Genomic DNA, 17,127 nt, shown 5'->3' on the forward strand with positions numbered 1-17,127 from the left:
GCGGCGGCGCAGCAGGCACCGGGGCCGTTCTTCCCCTTTCCCCTCCGCTTCCCGGCTCTCGGCCGGACGGCGGGCGCCTGTCAGGGCTCCGGGTGCCGCCCGGCGGCTGTACCCGTGCCCCCATGGAGGAGCCGCTGGCCCTGCACCCCGTGAAGCTCTATGTGTACGACCTGTCCAAGGGCATGGCCCGGCGCCTCAGCCCCCTCATGCTGGGTAAGAGCGCAGTGGGGGCTCCGCGTCGGCACCGCACCGCCTCCGCGCTGGGCCCACCCCGCACCTCCCGCCGCCGCCGCTTCCCGAGGGCTCGTTTTCCCCCACCGACCGTCACGGCCACGCCTCGCCGCGGAACGGGGCCGAAAACACCCCCCCACCACCCCCTTCATCCCCGGGGGGGACTTTTCGTCCTCCCGAGGGAGCGGCCCGCCGGGGAAGGGCTCCCTGAGGGCACGGGCAGCGCCCGGCGGCTGCGGTAGTGCCGGGCCGCGGCGCTGGCTGACAGGCGGCTCGGGAGCGGGGGGCCTGGCTTGGCGGCCTGAGGCGTGGGGAGAAAAGTGGGTGTTAGCTGCGGCATCCCTGCCGCCATCCCCCGCGGAGCGAGCTGTGCCGGTAAGGTGCCTCCAGGTGAACAGGGCCCAACCTCCCTTCCCCCCCTGCCCTTTGCCGCTTCATTAGTTTTATTTACTAAAGGCTAATTAAAAGCATTACTTAGCCCCTGGAGTGAGGGAAGGCTCGCTTCTCAACACCCCAGCTGCTGCCATGCCTTGGCAGGAGGGCTGAACTGGGAGAAAGCTGCCTGCTGTTTACAAGGTTATTGAGTTCAAACAGCTCCATGTTGTGAGGGAGGGCTGGGCTGGGTGCTGCAGGGCTTGCGATGCACGGTTAGCCACCACCTCCTTCAGAGTGTGTGTAGAAGGCTGTTGTGTGTCTTACCACGAATGAATGCATTTCCAACTGGGCCCTGGACTGGGGATGCAAAGGGAACAGGTTTTGCTTGAAATTTTGGAAGTGTGAAGTAGAAATGCAACAAGAGAGTGGCTCCTACCTGTTACGGGTAGGCTCTGGCCCGTGTCAGACCAGCAGTCTGAGACAGACTCCCCAACAGGCTTAGTGTCTGAACAGATGGCTCCATGTAATCTTGTTTTACAGTTTCTTGGCATTCACTTCACTCATCTGTCCTATGAGGAGATTTTGTGCTTTTCTTCAGGGCTTAAAACGAAAGTCCAGATAGTTCTTAGCATGAGGTTTCATACACATCAATGGTAGGCTTGCAAAGTTGAGAGTAAAATTATAGAGAACATATGTGATGTGCTCCGTTAGACAGGCAGGAACAGCAACTTTGGGAGATGTGGGCTAACCTCAAAACTTTTTGTGTTGTCAGAGTCGCTTCTCTTGTAGCCCTTGGGGAAGTAACGTTTCACCTGTAAGTTCGTATCAGGCCTGTTTTGTGTTGTGCTGAGAATCACAAATGTTCAGATGCAGGTTACTGTGTGCATAATTTACCCGTGTTGGAGTTGAGCAGATTCTAATCAGTCTTATTTCCAAGTGTTGGTCCAGACACAGACCTACTTGTACAGTGACAGCCTATTTCTGTGCATAGCTCTGCACCAACCTTCACACAGATCAGGTGATGGCTTTTCAGCTCTCTTATTACCCGCAGAGTCAGTCGTGGGACCCTTCAGCTTTCTGAATTTCTGCTGCATAAAAACAGCGCTTTTTAGTCGTTGTGCTATCCAAACAGCAACTTAAAACCTTTGTGCTTGAGGTACAGCTTGGTGCTGAGTTTCCAGGAGCCTGAGCAGTGAAAAGAAAGAGTTCAGAACCCGAGCAGTGTCTTGGTGGCGCAGGAAGTGGTGCTGGGGAGCGCTGCCCGGTGACTAGCTGCCTTCAGACGCTCATGGAACGGGGCCAACTAGGCCTGCGTGGTCACAGTGACACGGCAGACTGCAGAACACTGGGGGTTACGTGGAACCAGCGACCGGATTGTCTGTAAAACAATGCGTTGTTTGTTCCTTTTTTCCTTCGAGTTAAGTATCTTCTGTGTGTTTTCACTTAGCTCTGTCACACCTCTGGATTAGAAACCTCCCCAAGAGCAAAGGGATGGAGACAATACTCCTCTGTTCTCACATACACACTTTTTTTTTTCCTTGAAGAACAACAAAAACTGTTGCTGCTTCTCTGTACATCAACCTTCAGCTGGTCAATAGCCATTTTTCTATTTTTTTGGTCAGTGATGTTCATAAACTACGTCATCAGGGTAAGTCTCAGGAATTGAAGAGGAAAGGAGTTATTAGAGGATTTGGTGCTAAACATTTGTCATCTCTGCTTCTGGTACTCTTTCCATAGGTGCCAAGTTTAACCAAAATGATGCTTTTGCTGCGATTGCTAACTCTGTAACATCTGAAATACATGCATTTTAGAGATTAGAAACAAATACAATAATTGATTGTGGTGAGATCGATTCCTGGCATGCTTGAAAACAGAAACTTGTATCCCTCAGTGAGAGAGGGTTGAATCTTACGATTCTGAATTCTTGTGGGGCTGACCACTGCTAGAGACACCCGTATGGTGTCCTCAGGTGCTGGTAGGATCCAGAGGTGTGATGGCTTATGTCAGTGCAGCTTTCAGGGATCAGCTGTGATGCCTAAATGTTACCCTAGCTTTTTCAGTCTCTGCAGAGCGGCTGAGTGGTGAACTTGAAAGGTAGAGCTGTACACCACTGTTGATAGCAGGCTTTCGGGTGACTCAGTCCTGGCTTTTGGACACCTTTCTGCTTCTCTTGGCAGGTTTTTTTCTTTTTTAGCCAGACTAATTTTTTCTTCTTACTTTTCTGTGAGGTTATTGTAATGTTTCAGTGAATGTTTTATTCCAAACTTGACCAAATATTGTGGTTCAATTGCCTTTGGTATCAGAAGTGGCATACATACCATTTGTGAGCTGTTGCTCTTTGTGTCTTTCTATAGGTACTGTTCCCTCTCTCTCCCCCGTTCTCAGCCTGTGCAAATTGAAGTAGATGTCCAAAGGCAGAGAAATATTTCAGGAAGATTAAAATCCTGTTGCATCAAGGGCTTAAAGTAAAATGGCTTGCAGTTCCCAAAGTTCTCCTGTCCTGCAACTGAGGTTATTGTACATGGGACTCACAGAATGGGCAGGAACTTAAGTTTACCACAGCAGCTTTGGCTCCACACTGTGTGAATTAACAGTGAGTTGGCGGGGTGTATGTGTCAGTTGAAATTTTTAAGCGATACATTCAGCTGTAAGGACTTAACAGCCCAGAAAGAGTTGGAGCTAAATAACTGCTAGAAGGATGTAGCTTCTCTAGTGGTGAGGCCCTGGCACAGGCTGCCAAGAGAAGCCGTGACTAACCCCTCCCTGGCAGTGTTCAAGGCCACGTTCGGATGGGGCTTTGGGCAGCCTGGGCTGGTGGATGGTATCCCTGCCCATGGCAAGGGGGTTGGAACCAGGTGGTCCCTTCCAACCCAACCCAGGCTGTGATTCTGTGTTTCTCCTTCCGCATGCTCTGAAGAGTTTAGAATTGCTCCAGCAGTGAGATTCCATCAGCTTTGCTCCAAAGCATTTGCTAGGGATTTCGTGAAAGCCAAGTGTGTTACCCTCCCCCAGCCTAGCCTGCATCTTGGTCCTGGTAGGCACCTCAAGGAGAGGGAACCGAAGCAGACTCCTCCCTCTCCCTAAATTTTTGACTCCGTTAAGCTCCCTCAGTAGCAAATAGGAATTGTGCTTGATTAATTAGGATAATTTTCAATTCTAAAAGGGCAGGAATCTTAATGGATTGGCCTAAGGGAATTGCAACAACATGCAAAGCCGTGCACTGCTAGAAATACTCACCCTGGATGACCAAATTATATCCCTTCCAGTTTCACAGGTGACAAGTTTGCTACTTTGCTGGGCTCTCTTGGGTTCTTCTGGGGTTTGAATGTCTGTTGCAGAGCATAGATACATTGTTAAAAATGCTAAGTTTCCTGTTATTTCTTTACTTCAGGGGTCAGGAACAGGTGATGTTCTTGTGCTGAGGGATGGATGGTCTGAGCACTGAATGGGGCAAACGGAGTGCCCATTGACTTGTATAATTCCTTCATGTCTCAGAACTCTGCCCTTCAGTCTAGTAACTTGGATTAATAAACAAATGCCACTTTGATTTGATATTTAAAATGCACAGGAACAAACTACACTGTGTGGCACTCAAGATTAAAAAATTAACTGCCAGTAAAATAAACTGCTGAGCATCTAATCTCCATTCTGCTTGGCCTTCCAGATAAATCCAAGCATGGAAGTAATCCTGTTTGATTGTATTCTAAAATTATATGGGATTGCTTCTTTCAGAGTACCCTTGTATCCTAACAGTGACAGCCTCTTGAATCAGTTGTACAACAAACAAAACAAACTACTTCATTCTCCATGTTTCTGTGATGAAGCTGATGGTCCTGGAATCGTTTGCTGCATTTGAATGTTGTATCTTCCTCATAGGCTTCTGTCTTGTGTAAGCACCATGAAAGTATTTGAGCTATGAATGTTACAGAGAAAAATAACAGCAAATAAAAAGACCTTTGCTTTCCAGATGATACTCTGCCTCATACAAACAATTAGAGTCTTTGAGATGCTTAAGCACCCAGATCTGTGCTGACTTGGCATACCCTCCTGGGCTCTAATGAGTATTTTCAGGAAAGATCTATATAAGCACTTCAGCAAGAAGGAAAAATAAAAAGACTTAAAGGCCAAGTATGTGATCAGGTTTCCAAAGACTGGCAAGCTGTCACCCTAAGCTCTGTCAAAGATACAACACGGTCATTTTCACCTCCATGTTGGTGGTCTGTGACAAGTGGGAGGTAGCTTGCCTTGCATCAGCTCATGAGGCAGAGCAGGTTAGTCCCAGTTGCTTCACGTTCATGCAGGAGGAACACCAACAGAGGTAAGGCTTCAGGAAGAAGATGATGGTGTCTATGAAGGTCTGTACAGAATATCTGACATGATGCAACAGAAAAACACTGAAATTCTTGCTGAGCTGTCCTCAGAAGCTGGAGGCCATTGAGTTAGTCCTCTGTCAGTCAGTTTGGGGCTGAGATGACAACAGCCAGCTGTGCAGCATGGGAAACTGCAGCAGTGTACTAAAAGTTCTTGGTCTTGTATGTCTCTGGGTGATGCATTTGTGGCCAATAATGGCAGGTTTCTTAGGTATGGGATTCCCCAACAGTGCTGTCACTGGGGAGGCTTGCACTGCCTCTGACCAAACACAGTCCACCAGTGGCAGAGAGGGACTTTATTTTCTCTGCAGCAGGCTGGGGGGTTACCATGGATGCCTTATTGTCATCGGTGCTGCAGATCTGGCATGTTTTTTCCACAATGCCAGCCTGGTTAATGTCTTACAGGAGCCAAGCAGAAATAGCAGGTCAGCAGCTCCATTAAGATCAACAAACCAGTGCTTGGCACAAACTGGCCTAGCTGAGCAGCTTCAGACAGACGTGCCTTGTGAAGACAGGTGGCTTCACTTGCCAAAAGCTCTTCTGTTATTGCCCTGGCAGTTGCTGCCTGTTGCTGGCTACAGACTTCATGTGTAGTGGCCAGAGCGGAGCCCCCCAGGGTTGGAGTGAGGTCTGATGCAAAGTCCCTTTCCTGGATCCTGTGTGGGTTTTATTCATACAGTCAGAGAATTGCATGGGTGGAAAGGGACCTCTGGGTGTCCTGCTCTAGGTAGATGGGGTAAAAGTAGATTCTTCAGGGTCCTGGGCAGCTGTGTCCTGAGGATCTCTGAGGATGGAAATCCCACATGCTTGCTGGACCCCTGCCCCTGTGTTGGACTAATTTCATGGTAAATTCTTCTCCTCCTCTTCCTGAGTTGGGAATTTTCCATTTTCTAACTTGCACCCACTGCCTTTCCCTGTGCACCTCTGAGTGGGACAGGGCTCCCATTCCTCCATACCCATTAGGTAGTTTTAGATGGCAATAAGGACTCGACCTTCTCTTCTTGAGGCCAACGGGCCAGTTCTCTCAGCTGTTCTTCTATACTGCAAGTGTTCCAGCCCAGTGTGGTAGTGTATTGTACTGAGGGGATCCAAAAGTGGACACAACACTCCAGATGTGGTCTCCTAAGTGTCAAATAGAGGGAAATAGTTCCCTCCCTTGAGCTGCTGGCTACAGTCTTGCTATGGCAGCCCAATGTGTGGCAGCCTTTGCTGCAGTGATCCTTTCAAGTAGGTGTTGTATTGCTTGAGTGGGTTCCCAGCAGCTCCTGTGATGGTGCCAGCATCTGCTAGAACTCTTTCACCTGCACACAGAATCCAGGGGGAACCTTGTGGAATGCCTTCCATCCTCTGCTGAAAGTGTCTGTGACAGTAAATATTGAGATGTTCTATTTCCATTTAGCATGCAAAAGGACAGATATGATTCCAGTACATGCTGCCTTTGAAATGGTTTGTTTCTCTGCCCTGAAGGATAAAGTTCAAGTTGCTTGTGGAAAGCAGTGTGTTATTGTGACCAAATGTGTAATAATTTATTAACAGATATGCAGAACACTAACTATGCAAAGCCAAGAGGTAGAGCCCATCATAGGCCAACTGCTCAAGTTTGGATAGTGCACTCCTGTGCACTGCTGATGAGCCTGGGGTGTCACTGGTTTCTGGCAGCTCCAGGCCGCAAGGTGAAAGCTCTGATAGGGAAGGTGTGAAGCAAGGGCCAGAGAATCAAGCAGCACAACAGCATGGGACATGGGAAAGGGGCAGCAGATACTCCTGAGGTGTTGCAACACACTGCTGCAGTTTTCTCATCATTGCTACTATCTTCTGGCCTTCATCCTACTCCGTGCCTGTGTTTCTATGCAACGGGTTGATGGTGAATATGCTTGCTGCCTGGCTGTGATCCATGGTAGTGACAGATCAATCCACCTACTTCAAAACTGTTCAAAACTGTCTCTGTTGTCACAGCATCCTTTTCCCTACCACCATTCTTTCACGACCCTCTCCTGAAGCAGGTATCTAATCTGTGCTTATTTTGCTTCGGACTTGAGTGGAAAAAAGCTGGTAGTGATAGTTTATTCCTTACTTTGACACATAAACATCCTTTTCTCAGAGCTCTTGAAGGATTATCCTCAGCAGTTTTGTTCCTCTGTTTTACCCGGTCCTGCTGATGACAGAAAGTTGGTTTTGCCTGAGGAAAACAACTGGTGAAGAGTTACTGCTGCTTCAAAGCAGTGTATTCACTCCTGGCACTCAGCCCCAAACAGCCTTGGCAGAGGAGTAGGAGGGGATAAACACCCCAAGACCCTCTGCCTACAGACAGGTAGATGCAATGCCTCTGCATCCCTGTAGGCTGTTGATGCTGAATAAGGACAATTGGAGAATGTCTTTCCACAGGACAAGTGGAACTGGGACAACATACCCCATCACAGCTACTGCACCAAGTATCTCAGAAACTGGACACCAACAGAAGAAGCATGACCCCTAAAGCTTCAGTAGAGAAGGCAGCATCCCAGAGGCAGAGGCAGAGGGATGAAATACTGCTCTGTCAAACCAGCATTTACCTTTAGGCACCTGATAAACTAACCCAAGCTCAGCGTGTAATGTTCTGCTGGTTCTTTGGGAATTGTGGGGAGGGAGCAGGGGAACACAACTCAGCCATGCTTCATTTTTACCAAACTTTGTATAAGTGAAATAATTTATTGTCATTCTGAGCATCTGATGCCATCCTTTGAAAAGCAGCTGCAATGTGCTTTCAGCGTCATAAGCTGTGAGAATCCAAGCAGGGTGACTGGTGGAATAGTTGCTAGGGAGAGAGAAACAAGGCTGACAGTGTGATGAGGGGTGCAGCTAAATGCTGAGACAGTTAAGGCAGTGGCCCTCAAGATAGCTAAGAAAAGCCTGAACGTTACAAGCATCTTTAAAACATAAAAATAAAGACCACAGCTCTGAGGCTGCATCTAAAGCAGGAAGGTAATATCTAGACATAATGGCCCAGAATTCAGGAACTGAGAAGGTCCGTGGCTGGCACTGGGAGGCCTGAAGCTGGTGAGATACAAACAGATCACATCCAAACCAGAGCAAAGCCTGCTGGCCAAAAGTTGTTTTTTTTATTTCCCCTATCTACAGTGTTTCTTATCTGGCTCTGGGAAAGGTGCAGATGACTTTAGCAGGGCATCACATCACATTCTGGTATATAAGACTTGAACAATAACAACAAAACACCTTGGAAGAGGTGCTGCTGGATATAAAGGATAGTCGTGGGGGAAATGGTTTGCTGGGGGAGAGCTCTTCTACCTGGAGGCAGACTAAAAGGATGAGGAGCCTGCTGCAAGCAAGCAGCAGCTACAGCGGAGGACCATTCAGTTGACTGCTCGGGTTCAGGAGAGTACCAAGTGTTGGTGTGCATACAGTTTTTCTGGTCTAAATTCACTTCTCTGGGTGTTGTGCACCTTGTTTGGCACATCTGTCATGGCATGCTGTGGCTGCCTGCAAGGTAAAAAAGGGGTCTGATAACAGGAACCAACAAGCCTTTAGGTTATGGTAGATAAAACAATTGAGATAGAGCATTAACAGTGGGTGAGCCTTTGAAGAGATGTTTGATTTCGGAGATCCTACCATGAACACAGAGAGGTTTAGGTTTCCCATTTCTAGGGACCCAGAAAAGCATTTCAGGAGGGACCTTTTCTCAAAGACGCCGTGATTTTATCAGTTTAGTGGTACCTGAAACAAGCCTTTGCTGCTGTGTTCTACAAAACCCTTGTATGAATTTTGACCCTGCACTTCTGCCCTCCCCAACTCCTACTTAATCTGTTAGTTTTTAAGGGCAAGAGGAGGGAGGGAAAGGAGGAAACCATGGAATAGATTGTAAAGACTATCGCCATAGATGGAATGTTCAAATCAGATCTCTCAGCAGTTACTGAAAAAAAGAAGACTGAATACTCTCTGCTGGCTAACTGCCTGCAGTTATGAAATCAGTGTAAAATTCAACTCTTCTAGTCCTGACTGAAAACTCTAATTTTAAGAAAAGGTTTCCTTTCTTGGTCCATAGACAAACCCCAAGGAAGGGTAAGCACTGGCAAGTTAGGGTGGCATTGCCACCTCTGCATGCAGAAGGGGGAAAAAGTACAGTAGTAGTCCAGATGGAGTATTCATTTGAAAGAGAGCCATTCTGTTTCTTTAGCAGCAACTCCAGGATGAAATCTTTGGTATTGCTGTCATGGTGAAATAATAAGCATGGTTCCTAAGTGATTGACAGAGAGTAGACTGAAATCTGGAGAATATGTTGCTAATAACTCTTCTTTTCTCTGCATACAGGGAAACAGCTGGATGGCATCTGGTAAGTGACCTAGATTTCAGTTGCATAATGTGTATTAAACACTGTGCTGTGTAGGAAGTCCTTTCAGTATGAGATTATATATGCTTCAGATCTTAAGAGCGTTTTGGTGCTGAAGAAAGACCGAGGCACTTTTTGTTCCTGCATGCAGATTAACAGTCAGGCACTTAGTAAATGTCTCTATCCAAAGCTCAGTGGCTCTCCTGGAAAATAGTATGGGTAGCAGTTGCTGCAGCTCAGTGCAGTTTTACACTTTCTCAAGGGCAGGATGTTGTCCTTGTCCCAAGCACTTTGTCTTCTAATTGTAGGCTTGGCTAAACCTGAGAGTGAAGGAGTAGGTGGGAAGAAGGTATTGCAGAATCCAGCCTTCTGGCACATAAGAAGTGGCTACATTTGGTTACAAAACACCCCTCACTTTGCTATAATTCGTATCAACACTCGGGGGGGGGGGGGGGGGGGGAAGGGGAGGGGGGAAGAGGGGCAGGTGAATAAAGGGGGGAAAAAACCTCCAAAACCTTCCCCATCCATTTTCCTCTCTATTGATCCATCTCCAGTGATTGGCCTTCTCAGCCAGTGTCAATCAGACATGGACTTCTTTGACTGTGGTATCTGGGCTAGGTCTGTCTCTCAATCACTGTGACTTCACCCTTGACCCTTTAGCTGAGAGGTGGAAGGAGGTCTTGTGCTGGTGTGGAAGTCCCTCTCTTCCTGTGTTCCTTCGCTCTCGGGCACCTAGCTAAGCCTGTTCTTTCCCAACCGCTTTCAGAGTCAGAGTAGGCTTGATAATCATTGCTTCCACATCCTTTCATGTCTCAGCAGATCCTGTTCCTATGTACAGAAACACATTGACCTTTTCTTTCAGTTACACACTTTGTGATGTCTTTGAGCACATAAATTTACCAGTGATTTATGTGCTAGGTGAAATATTTCTTTTGTTTCACCTGGTTTTTGTTTTCTGTGGCAGGCACACCTCCATAATAGTCCATAAGGATGAGTTCTTCTATGGCAGTGGAGGAATCTCCAGCTGTGCACCTGTAAGTTAAACTTATTTTTCTGATAAGGTAATTTTGTGATAGGGGCACCTGATCAGAATTGCTTGTGTCACTGTCTTCTAGAAAAAGCAGCAAGAGGCTTCTGAATGCAGCCAGGTGTGGCTGCTTGCCATGGATGCACAGGGCATCTGAGGAGAAGCATGGACGGTGGGTTTAAGCCCAACTAAATAGTTTGGGGGTTGCTTCTGCTGGTAGACTCTATCTGTCCAAGGCACCTTCTGCAGCCGCGTTGCCAGAGTGAGACCTTGTCCAGTTCTGTATGGATGGGTTTTACATGCAGACTTGGAAACTTGAGGCGTCCTTTAGAAATTAAGAAAAACATGTCTGTCATGAGGTTTTGTCAGACCTTTCAGTTTTTGGAGAGGCAAAGCTGATGGGTCATTCTAAAGCAGCGTTTTGCCATAGCATAGAGCTTTCAGCACAAAGACCTGCCATGTAAGTTGCATGATGCAGCTGATCCTCTGAGTACAAACCAGAGGAGGCTGGTAGAGCTTTTCGCTTGACAGACATCACAGAGGTTCCTCCTTTTGTGCCTGGACAAGCCACAATGACTCTATTCAATAGGGTGCTCCGAAAGAATTCAGTCTGTCCCTTTGACATTGTCTTCTGGCTGTTGGGTTTTACAGGGAGGGACACTTCTTGGCCCCCCAGACTCAGTTGTTGATCTGGGCAACACGGAAGTCACAGAAGAAATTTTTCTGGAGTATCTTTCCTCATTGGGAGAGTCTGTGTTCCGGTAAGGAGCAGCTTCTGCTAGAAAATCTGTATAATATCAAAAAGCCCTTGGGGGAAGGATTGCAGAATAGAAAAAGGTATTATGAAACCCGTCCTGCTGTCAGAGCTGTGTTCTGTCAGTGCATTATTTGGTACTCTCCAAATGTGAGACTGGAACTGATGCACCGATACGCACGGAGCTACCAGCTAGGCAACACTCTGGCGTGCCAGCCTTGAGCTGGGCTGGGAAAGCATTCTCCCAGGACGTCTTTCACACTGCTTAGTTATCGGTTGTTTGTTTTGGGTTTTTTTTAAATGGAATAATGTCTGAAATGTTTTTGAGAGAATCACCAGGGGAAATGAAGGCATTATATGAAACATTTCAGTAAATAGTGCTTTGCTCTGTGACTCATAGGTGAAGTGTTGTAGTAAAGCTGCCAACTTTCAGATGAGTAAAAGCAAGGTCTTGACTGTTAAAGAGTCTAGTTTTCTCCTCTCAAGAATAGGAAACAGTAGCATTTAGTGTTCTGGCTGTATTTCAATATCAGTAATTCCTGTGTTGTCTCGTTATTCTTTCTGTGGTTTTAATTGAAGAAACCTGACCTCACCCTCTAAAAAACCCACTGTAATAAGTCAGTGATGCAGAGAGATGTCATTTTCCACTCTGATTCAATTGAATCTGAAGGTGAATTGATGTCTGTATTTTACCATTTGCCTTAGAATTCTTTGGGGGGGAAAAAAGGGCTGACCTAAGGACATGTTTCTCACTAGGGCTCTACGTTTTTCTGCTCTATTACTGAGTCTGTCTTTATGTTTCAATTCCTTTCCTGTGGCGCAGAGGAGAGTCTTATAACCTCTTTGAACATAACTGCAACACCTTCAGTAATGAAGTGGCACAGTTCCTGACAGGAAGAAAAATCCCTTCCTACATCACCGACCTTCCAGCTGAAGTTCTTGCCACGTGAGTATGCATGCTGCTCCTCTCTGGAGTCTATTACTTCATGCTATCTGTCCAAATGCTTAAGGATTTGGCAGAGCCAGCGGTACCAGTTTCTGCTGGCTCTCTGAGAACCAGCATAAGATTAAGGAGAGGATGCTATTTGCTTTACTTCAACGCTTACAACACTGTAAGGCAAGTGCTGACTGGCACTGGCATTACTGAGAAGACAGGAGGTGGTTTTTCTGCCTTTACCCCTTTACGAGGGTTTTTTTTTGTGATGGTCTCTTATCTGTGACCAGACAAGCAGAGAAAGTTTCTGAAAAGGGCACAGGTTTTTTTGTCTTAGGGAGCCACTATCTGTTAAAGGCCATTTCTCTTACTCTGGGCACCATAATTGCAGAGGAGGTATCAGCTTTGCTTGTGACTAGGCAGGGGAGATGGGATTTTAAAAATAATACTGCAGTTTGAAAGTTAGGACTGGCTGGGAAAAGAGGGTGTGGAAAAGAGGAAAAGCTCCTGCCAGGTGGTTCAGCTCAACCTTTATTTTTTTTTTTAAACTCTCAGCCAGTGAGGATCCCAGTGGGATGATTTGAGCCCCATCATTTAGGTTTTACTTCCCTTAACAATGGTATACCATCTTGTTTGGGAGACATGTCCTCTACCCTGGGCTCTTATCGCTTCAGATATCTCAAAATCAGATAAATTCTGTAACAGTGAGTCACAGTGGAGGAGAAGACAGGTGCTGCAGGTTGCGACAGAAGGTATTCAGTGAGTGTTGAACCACTGCCTTGTAAGGGAGCTCCAGGCTATTCTAGCGGTTTTTGGTATTGATGTGGTGCTTCATGGAGCCCTGCAGTTGCACAACAGGGATTTTGTTCACACACTTAAGTAAAATGAGTTGCTAAAAGCCAGTTTCAGACATGGTATTGCCACATTAGCAGTCTGGGCGTGTTAGGACTCAGAACTGGCTTTTATAAAATCACATTTAAGAGTCTTAAGTTACTGAACAGTAATATTTCTTTAATAGGTTAAATTAGTTTGGTTTAGTTTGCAGTGGAAATCTGTTCTTCAAATTTGCTTCTACAGTGTTGGTTTGGTCGCGCCCTAGGAAGTGAGTGCACTTCAGCAGTAAGCAGAAAAAGTTGTTTAGCAAGTCAGCTATTTCAGATGTTTCTTTCTTTACCTTCTTAGACCTTTTGGACAAGCTTTAAGGCCCTTCCTGGACACCACCCAGATCCAGCCACCCGGAGGAAATACCTTCAGCAGACATAATGGACAGAGCTAACAGGAATGACCCAGTGTGCCCAGCCTCACCAGGCCTCTTCCTTTTTAAGCAAGAATCTACCAGATTTCTATTTTATAATTTCCCATCAGAATTAACTCTGCAGAAGTTACAAGACAAATTTTAAAATTTCCTTGGGAGAGGATTTATCAGGGTGCATGTGAGACAATGCTACCAAAAAGATTGCCATAATTTCTACTAGTATTATACTAATTTATACAGGCTGTCTTGTCCACATAGGCTGACACTTTCTAAGCAACTCCTGTGCTGGTAAGTGGGAATTCATTCCATGAGCATTCAAGGGCCCATTATACAATTTGAGGTAAATAAGGGGATGTCCTAGCCATCCCTGGCAGGCTTGCATCTCTTTCTCCTGTCACTGCCTATATTATGGGGGTATTTGCTGAGGTCTGTACCAAAAAGACGAAGTATTGGTAGCCTAGGAAGTGAGGGTGTCCCAGGATTAGTCTTCTGCACATTTTGCTGTCATTATGTTGTTTGCTCAGGGGAAAAGCTGAACTGATCTAATATTTGCAGTGGCATAGCTGTGTGGGGACGTTGGTCAAGCTGAATTGTGTGTTGGTGTCACACAGTGAAGTTGTAACGTTCAGTGGGATGAGATGAGATGCCTGGGGGAGGGAGGCTGGAACTGAAGGCTACCAAGAGCTCATAATGCTGGATCCAAGAGTTATGGGAAAGAACCAGTTGAATCAACAGAATCTCATGAGCAGAACTGCTGGAAACAAATTTCAGGTGAAAATAAAATGACGTGAAATGTTTCCTTTTCCCGCATGTAAGCTTATCAGTAGATAGACAGAACTTTTTTAACTATTTACCTTTGCATAAGAGCTGGGTTGGTTGGTTGTTGGGGTTGGGTTTTTTCTTGCCAAGCCAGAGTTGCAGTACAGTAAGGCAGAAGTAGCATGGCAGCTGCACGATAATACGCAGGCACAGTAGGAGTTCTAACTCTTTCATATTGCTGTCCTTCCCAAAGCAGTCAAGCACATCACAGAGAGGGTTCTGCTTAAGTGGTAGGTCTCCCCAAACATAAAGAAAACGAGGAAGAGTAGAATAAAGCTGTTCTTCTGTGAGACAGTTTATTGGGATACATGCAGAACCAGTCCTGTCCTTAGACTGACAGTAGATTGTATCAATACTGCATCTTAAGGTTCTTAGAGCTTTGCAGGTATTTGCAGTGGAGAAAGGTCAGGGGGATGAAGGAACTGGCACAGAATCACACAATTGTAGGGGTTGGAAGGGACCTCCAGAGATCATTGAGTCCAACCCCCCTGCCAAAGCAGGTTCCCTAGGACAGATCACACAGGTCGGCATCCAGACGGGGCTTGAATATTTCCAGAGAGGGAGACTCCACACCCCTCTGGGCAGCCTGTCCCAGGGCTCTGTCACCCTCACTGTGAAAAAGTTTTTCTGCATACTGGTGCAGAATTTGCTGTGCTCCAACCTGAGGCCATTGCCCCTTGTCCTGTCCCCACAGACAACTGAAAAGAGTCTGGCCATCTCCCCTTGAGTCCCACACTGATGTCTTTCCATGCATAGAATCATAGAATCATAGAATTGTAGGGGTTGGAAGGGACCTCAAGAGATCATCGGGTCCAACCCCCTGTCTATACACTGTTTTGCTGAACAATTTTGCAGCAGTTGCATTTAGGAAGGGAGACAACACAGACATCAGACAAACACCCAAGCATTGCTGATGCTCCTTAAAATGGGGATTGCACATCCCAGATGGTGCTGGAAGAGCATCTATGCAAATGTATAGCCCTTTCTGTCCAGCGCTTTGTTGTGAAAAGTAATGCTGCAGGTTCAGTCCCCCATCTCAACCTTCCTGCACTGGAAGCTTCCTGCATACCTGGGGGAGATACCTCTCCTCTGCTGGGCTTTCTCTGAGTAATTCAGTCTGATCAGAGTTTCTCACGCTGGTTCCCAGTGTGGACTGTAACGGTTTGTGTGTTTGCGGGGATGGGACGGAGGGAAGCTGCGGTTCAGTCACTCAGTCAAATACTCTGGAAACAGAGTACTGTCAGTCTGGTTTGTGTGTGCCTGGTCTCAGTGTACAGCAGTGGCCTTTGCAGCCCAGACTGATTTTTTTTTTTAATCCTCTTGTCATTCTCTGCTTGTGCCATCAACTTCTCCTTAGGTGTTCTGTCTGATGGGCTGGGCTTGGAGACAGCTGTAGCAGTTAGTACTGAGATAGGCTTAGAGAAAAGCTTTCACTGTTTCCCCAGCAAAATGCCCCGTGTGCAGAAAGCATTCTGTAATAAACCATTTATGAATGCCTTTTGGTGCTCCCAGAGGAAGGATTGGTGTGGTTTCTGCTAAGCCAGAGCTTTGTTTCCCTGTTTAGTGTGTATGCCCTCTCCAGTCTCTTCCCACACCTATTGAGTGCAGAGTAACCAGTCTCTCACCCTGAGACACACACACGACTGTGCCGCAGAATGCTCTTACTTGTGAGATCTTGGTGCTTCCTCAGCTGAACAGGTATAGTCAAGCTGACAGGGTGCAGCCCTACATCTAGGTATGCTTCCAGCCAGCTGTGGCTTCAGGTGCAGCTGCCTGCAGTGGAAGCACTGGTGCCACAGCTTCTGGCCCACGCTTCTGCACAGTGAGGCAATCCCCCTGTACGTCCACCACCCAGGAGGTCCTGAGCCTGGTTTCTGCTTGGCTGCTTACTTCAGGACTTTTCCCATCCTCTCAGGAGGCAGGAAAGAAAAGATGTTCACTCTGGGAATTTTGCAGTCTGCTTTTTCCCTTCCTGAGCAGCCCCTTTGCAGAGATAATGCTGCTACTTTAAGGTCGCTGAGTAAAATTTCACTTGGCCATATACTGTTTGCAGTAGCCAAGGAGCTCCTAGAGGGTCTTCTGGGCTTGGGACCTACTCTGTCTTCTGTGGCAAAAGATCGGTGGGAGGGAATCCTGTTTGCTTGGTCTTACTGGGTAACGAGACCCCTGTACCCCATAGGCCTCTTAGGAACCCCATTTTTTCCAAAGAGGGCTAGGTGTAAACTCTGGCCCCCAGGTCCCAGCCAGCCATACCTACTCCTACAAATATGAATTAGGCTGAGAAGTGTATGTAAGTGTATATAGGTGATGAACTTCAGCCAGCTGATTGACAAAGGGGCAAGGGAACTGAGCTCCCAGAAGGGAACAGGAGCCTTTTGCCCACACTTACTATGCTGTCTTGTATTGCTGGGGTTCCCTGTGCCGTTTAAAAAATGTTAATAATGTCTTTAGGCAGAAAGTGATGTTTTGATTTATTTGTGGGTTTTTTTTCTATGACAATAAAAAGAAATAAAGCAAGTTTTCCTGCTTGAATGCATGTGTCCACACAACTGCCCAGCGAATTCAGCTGACCAGAAGTCATCTTCATTCTGGTCCCAGCTGGAAGGTGCAAGGTGAGAAACACTCTGAACAGTTGGTGCCAGGTACCGCTGCTGGAAGTAGCAGTGGGCACTGCCCTTTCCTGGCACTGTCCCGGGCAACATTCTTCTCTAGGTTTGGGAAAATTTTCCTTCTGTAAGTTCTGTGGGGTCTTACCAAGACCACACTGACACAGCTTGGATGAGGGGAATGGAGGCTGGTCAGCAAGGTTTTCTACAGCCCTTGCTCATCTAAGTGCACAAGCATGAAAGGTCTGATGACTGCCTGAAGAGGAGGCCCAACAAAGCCTACACAGGGGAAGAGGCTGTAAGCTGCTCATGATTGATGTGATGCTACTTTCAAGAGGGAAAAAAGCAGCTGTGAGAAGTAGACTTCATGCCAGCAGATGGGATGTTTCTGAGGAGTATGTAGTGCTGTCCATCATGCCTGTCCTGGTGGGC

General features: G+C 46.8%; 1 protein-coding gene across 1 annotated transcript; it reads left to right on the top strand.

Annotated features, from left to right (window-relative positions):
* The first annotated feature begins 74 nt into the window (after positions 1-74).
* DESI1 (desumoylating isopeptidase 1) lies at positions 75-16,606 on the top strand. Its single transcript, XM_084278743.1, has 6 exons — positions 75-213; positions 9,282-9,303; positions 10,265-10,334; positions 10,979-11,088; positions 11,905-12,027; positions 13,198-16,606. Exons 1-6 carry the CDS (start codon positions 123-125, stop codon positions 13,289-13,291), a joined length of 510 nt encoding a protein of 169 aa, XP_084134869.1. The 5' UTR covers positions 75-122; the 3' UTR covers positions 13,292-16,606.
* The last annotated feature ends 521 nt before the right edge of the window (positions 16,607-17,127 follow it).

Source organism: Gallinula chloropus, assembly GCF_964237585.1.
Source record: "Gallinula chloropus genome assembly, chromosome: 1".
NCBI classification, from domain to species: Eukaryota; Metazoa; Chordata; class Aves; order Gruiformes; family Rallidae; genus Gallinula; species Gallinula chloropus.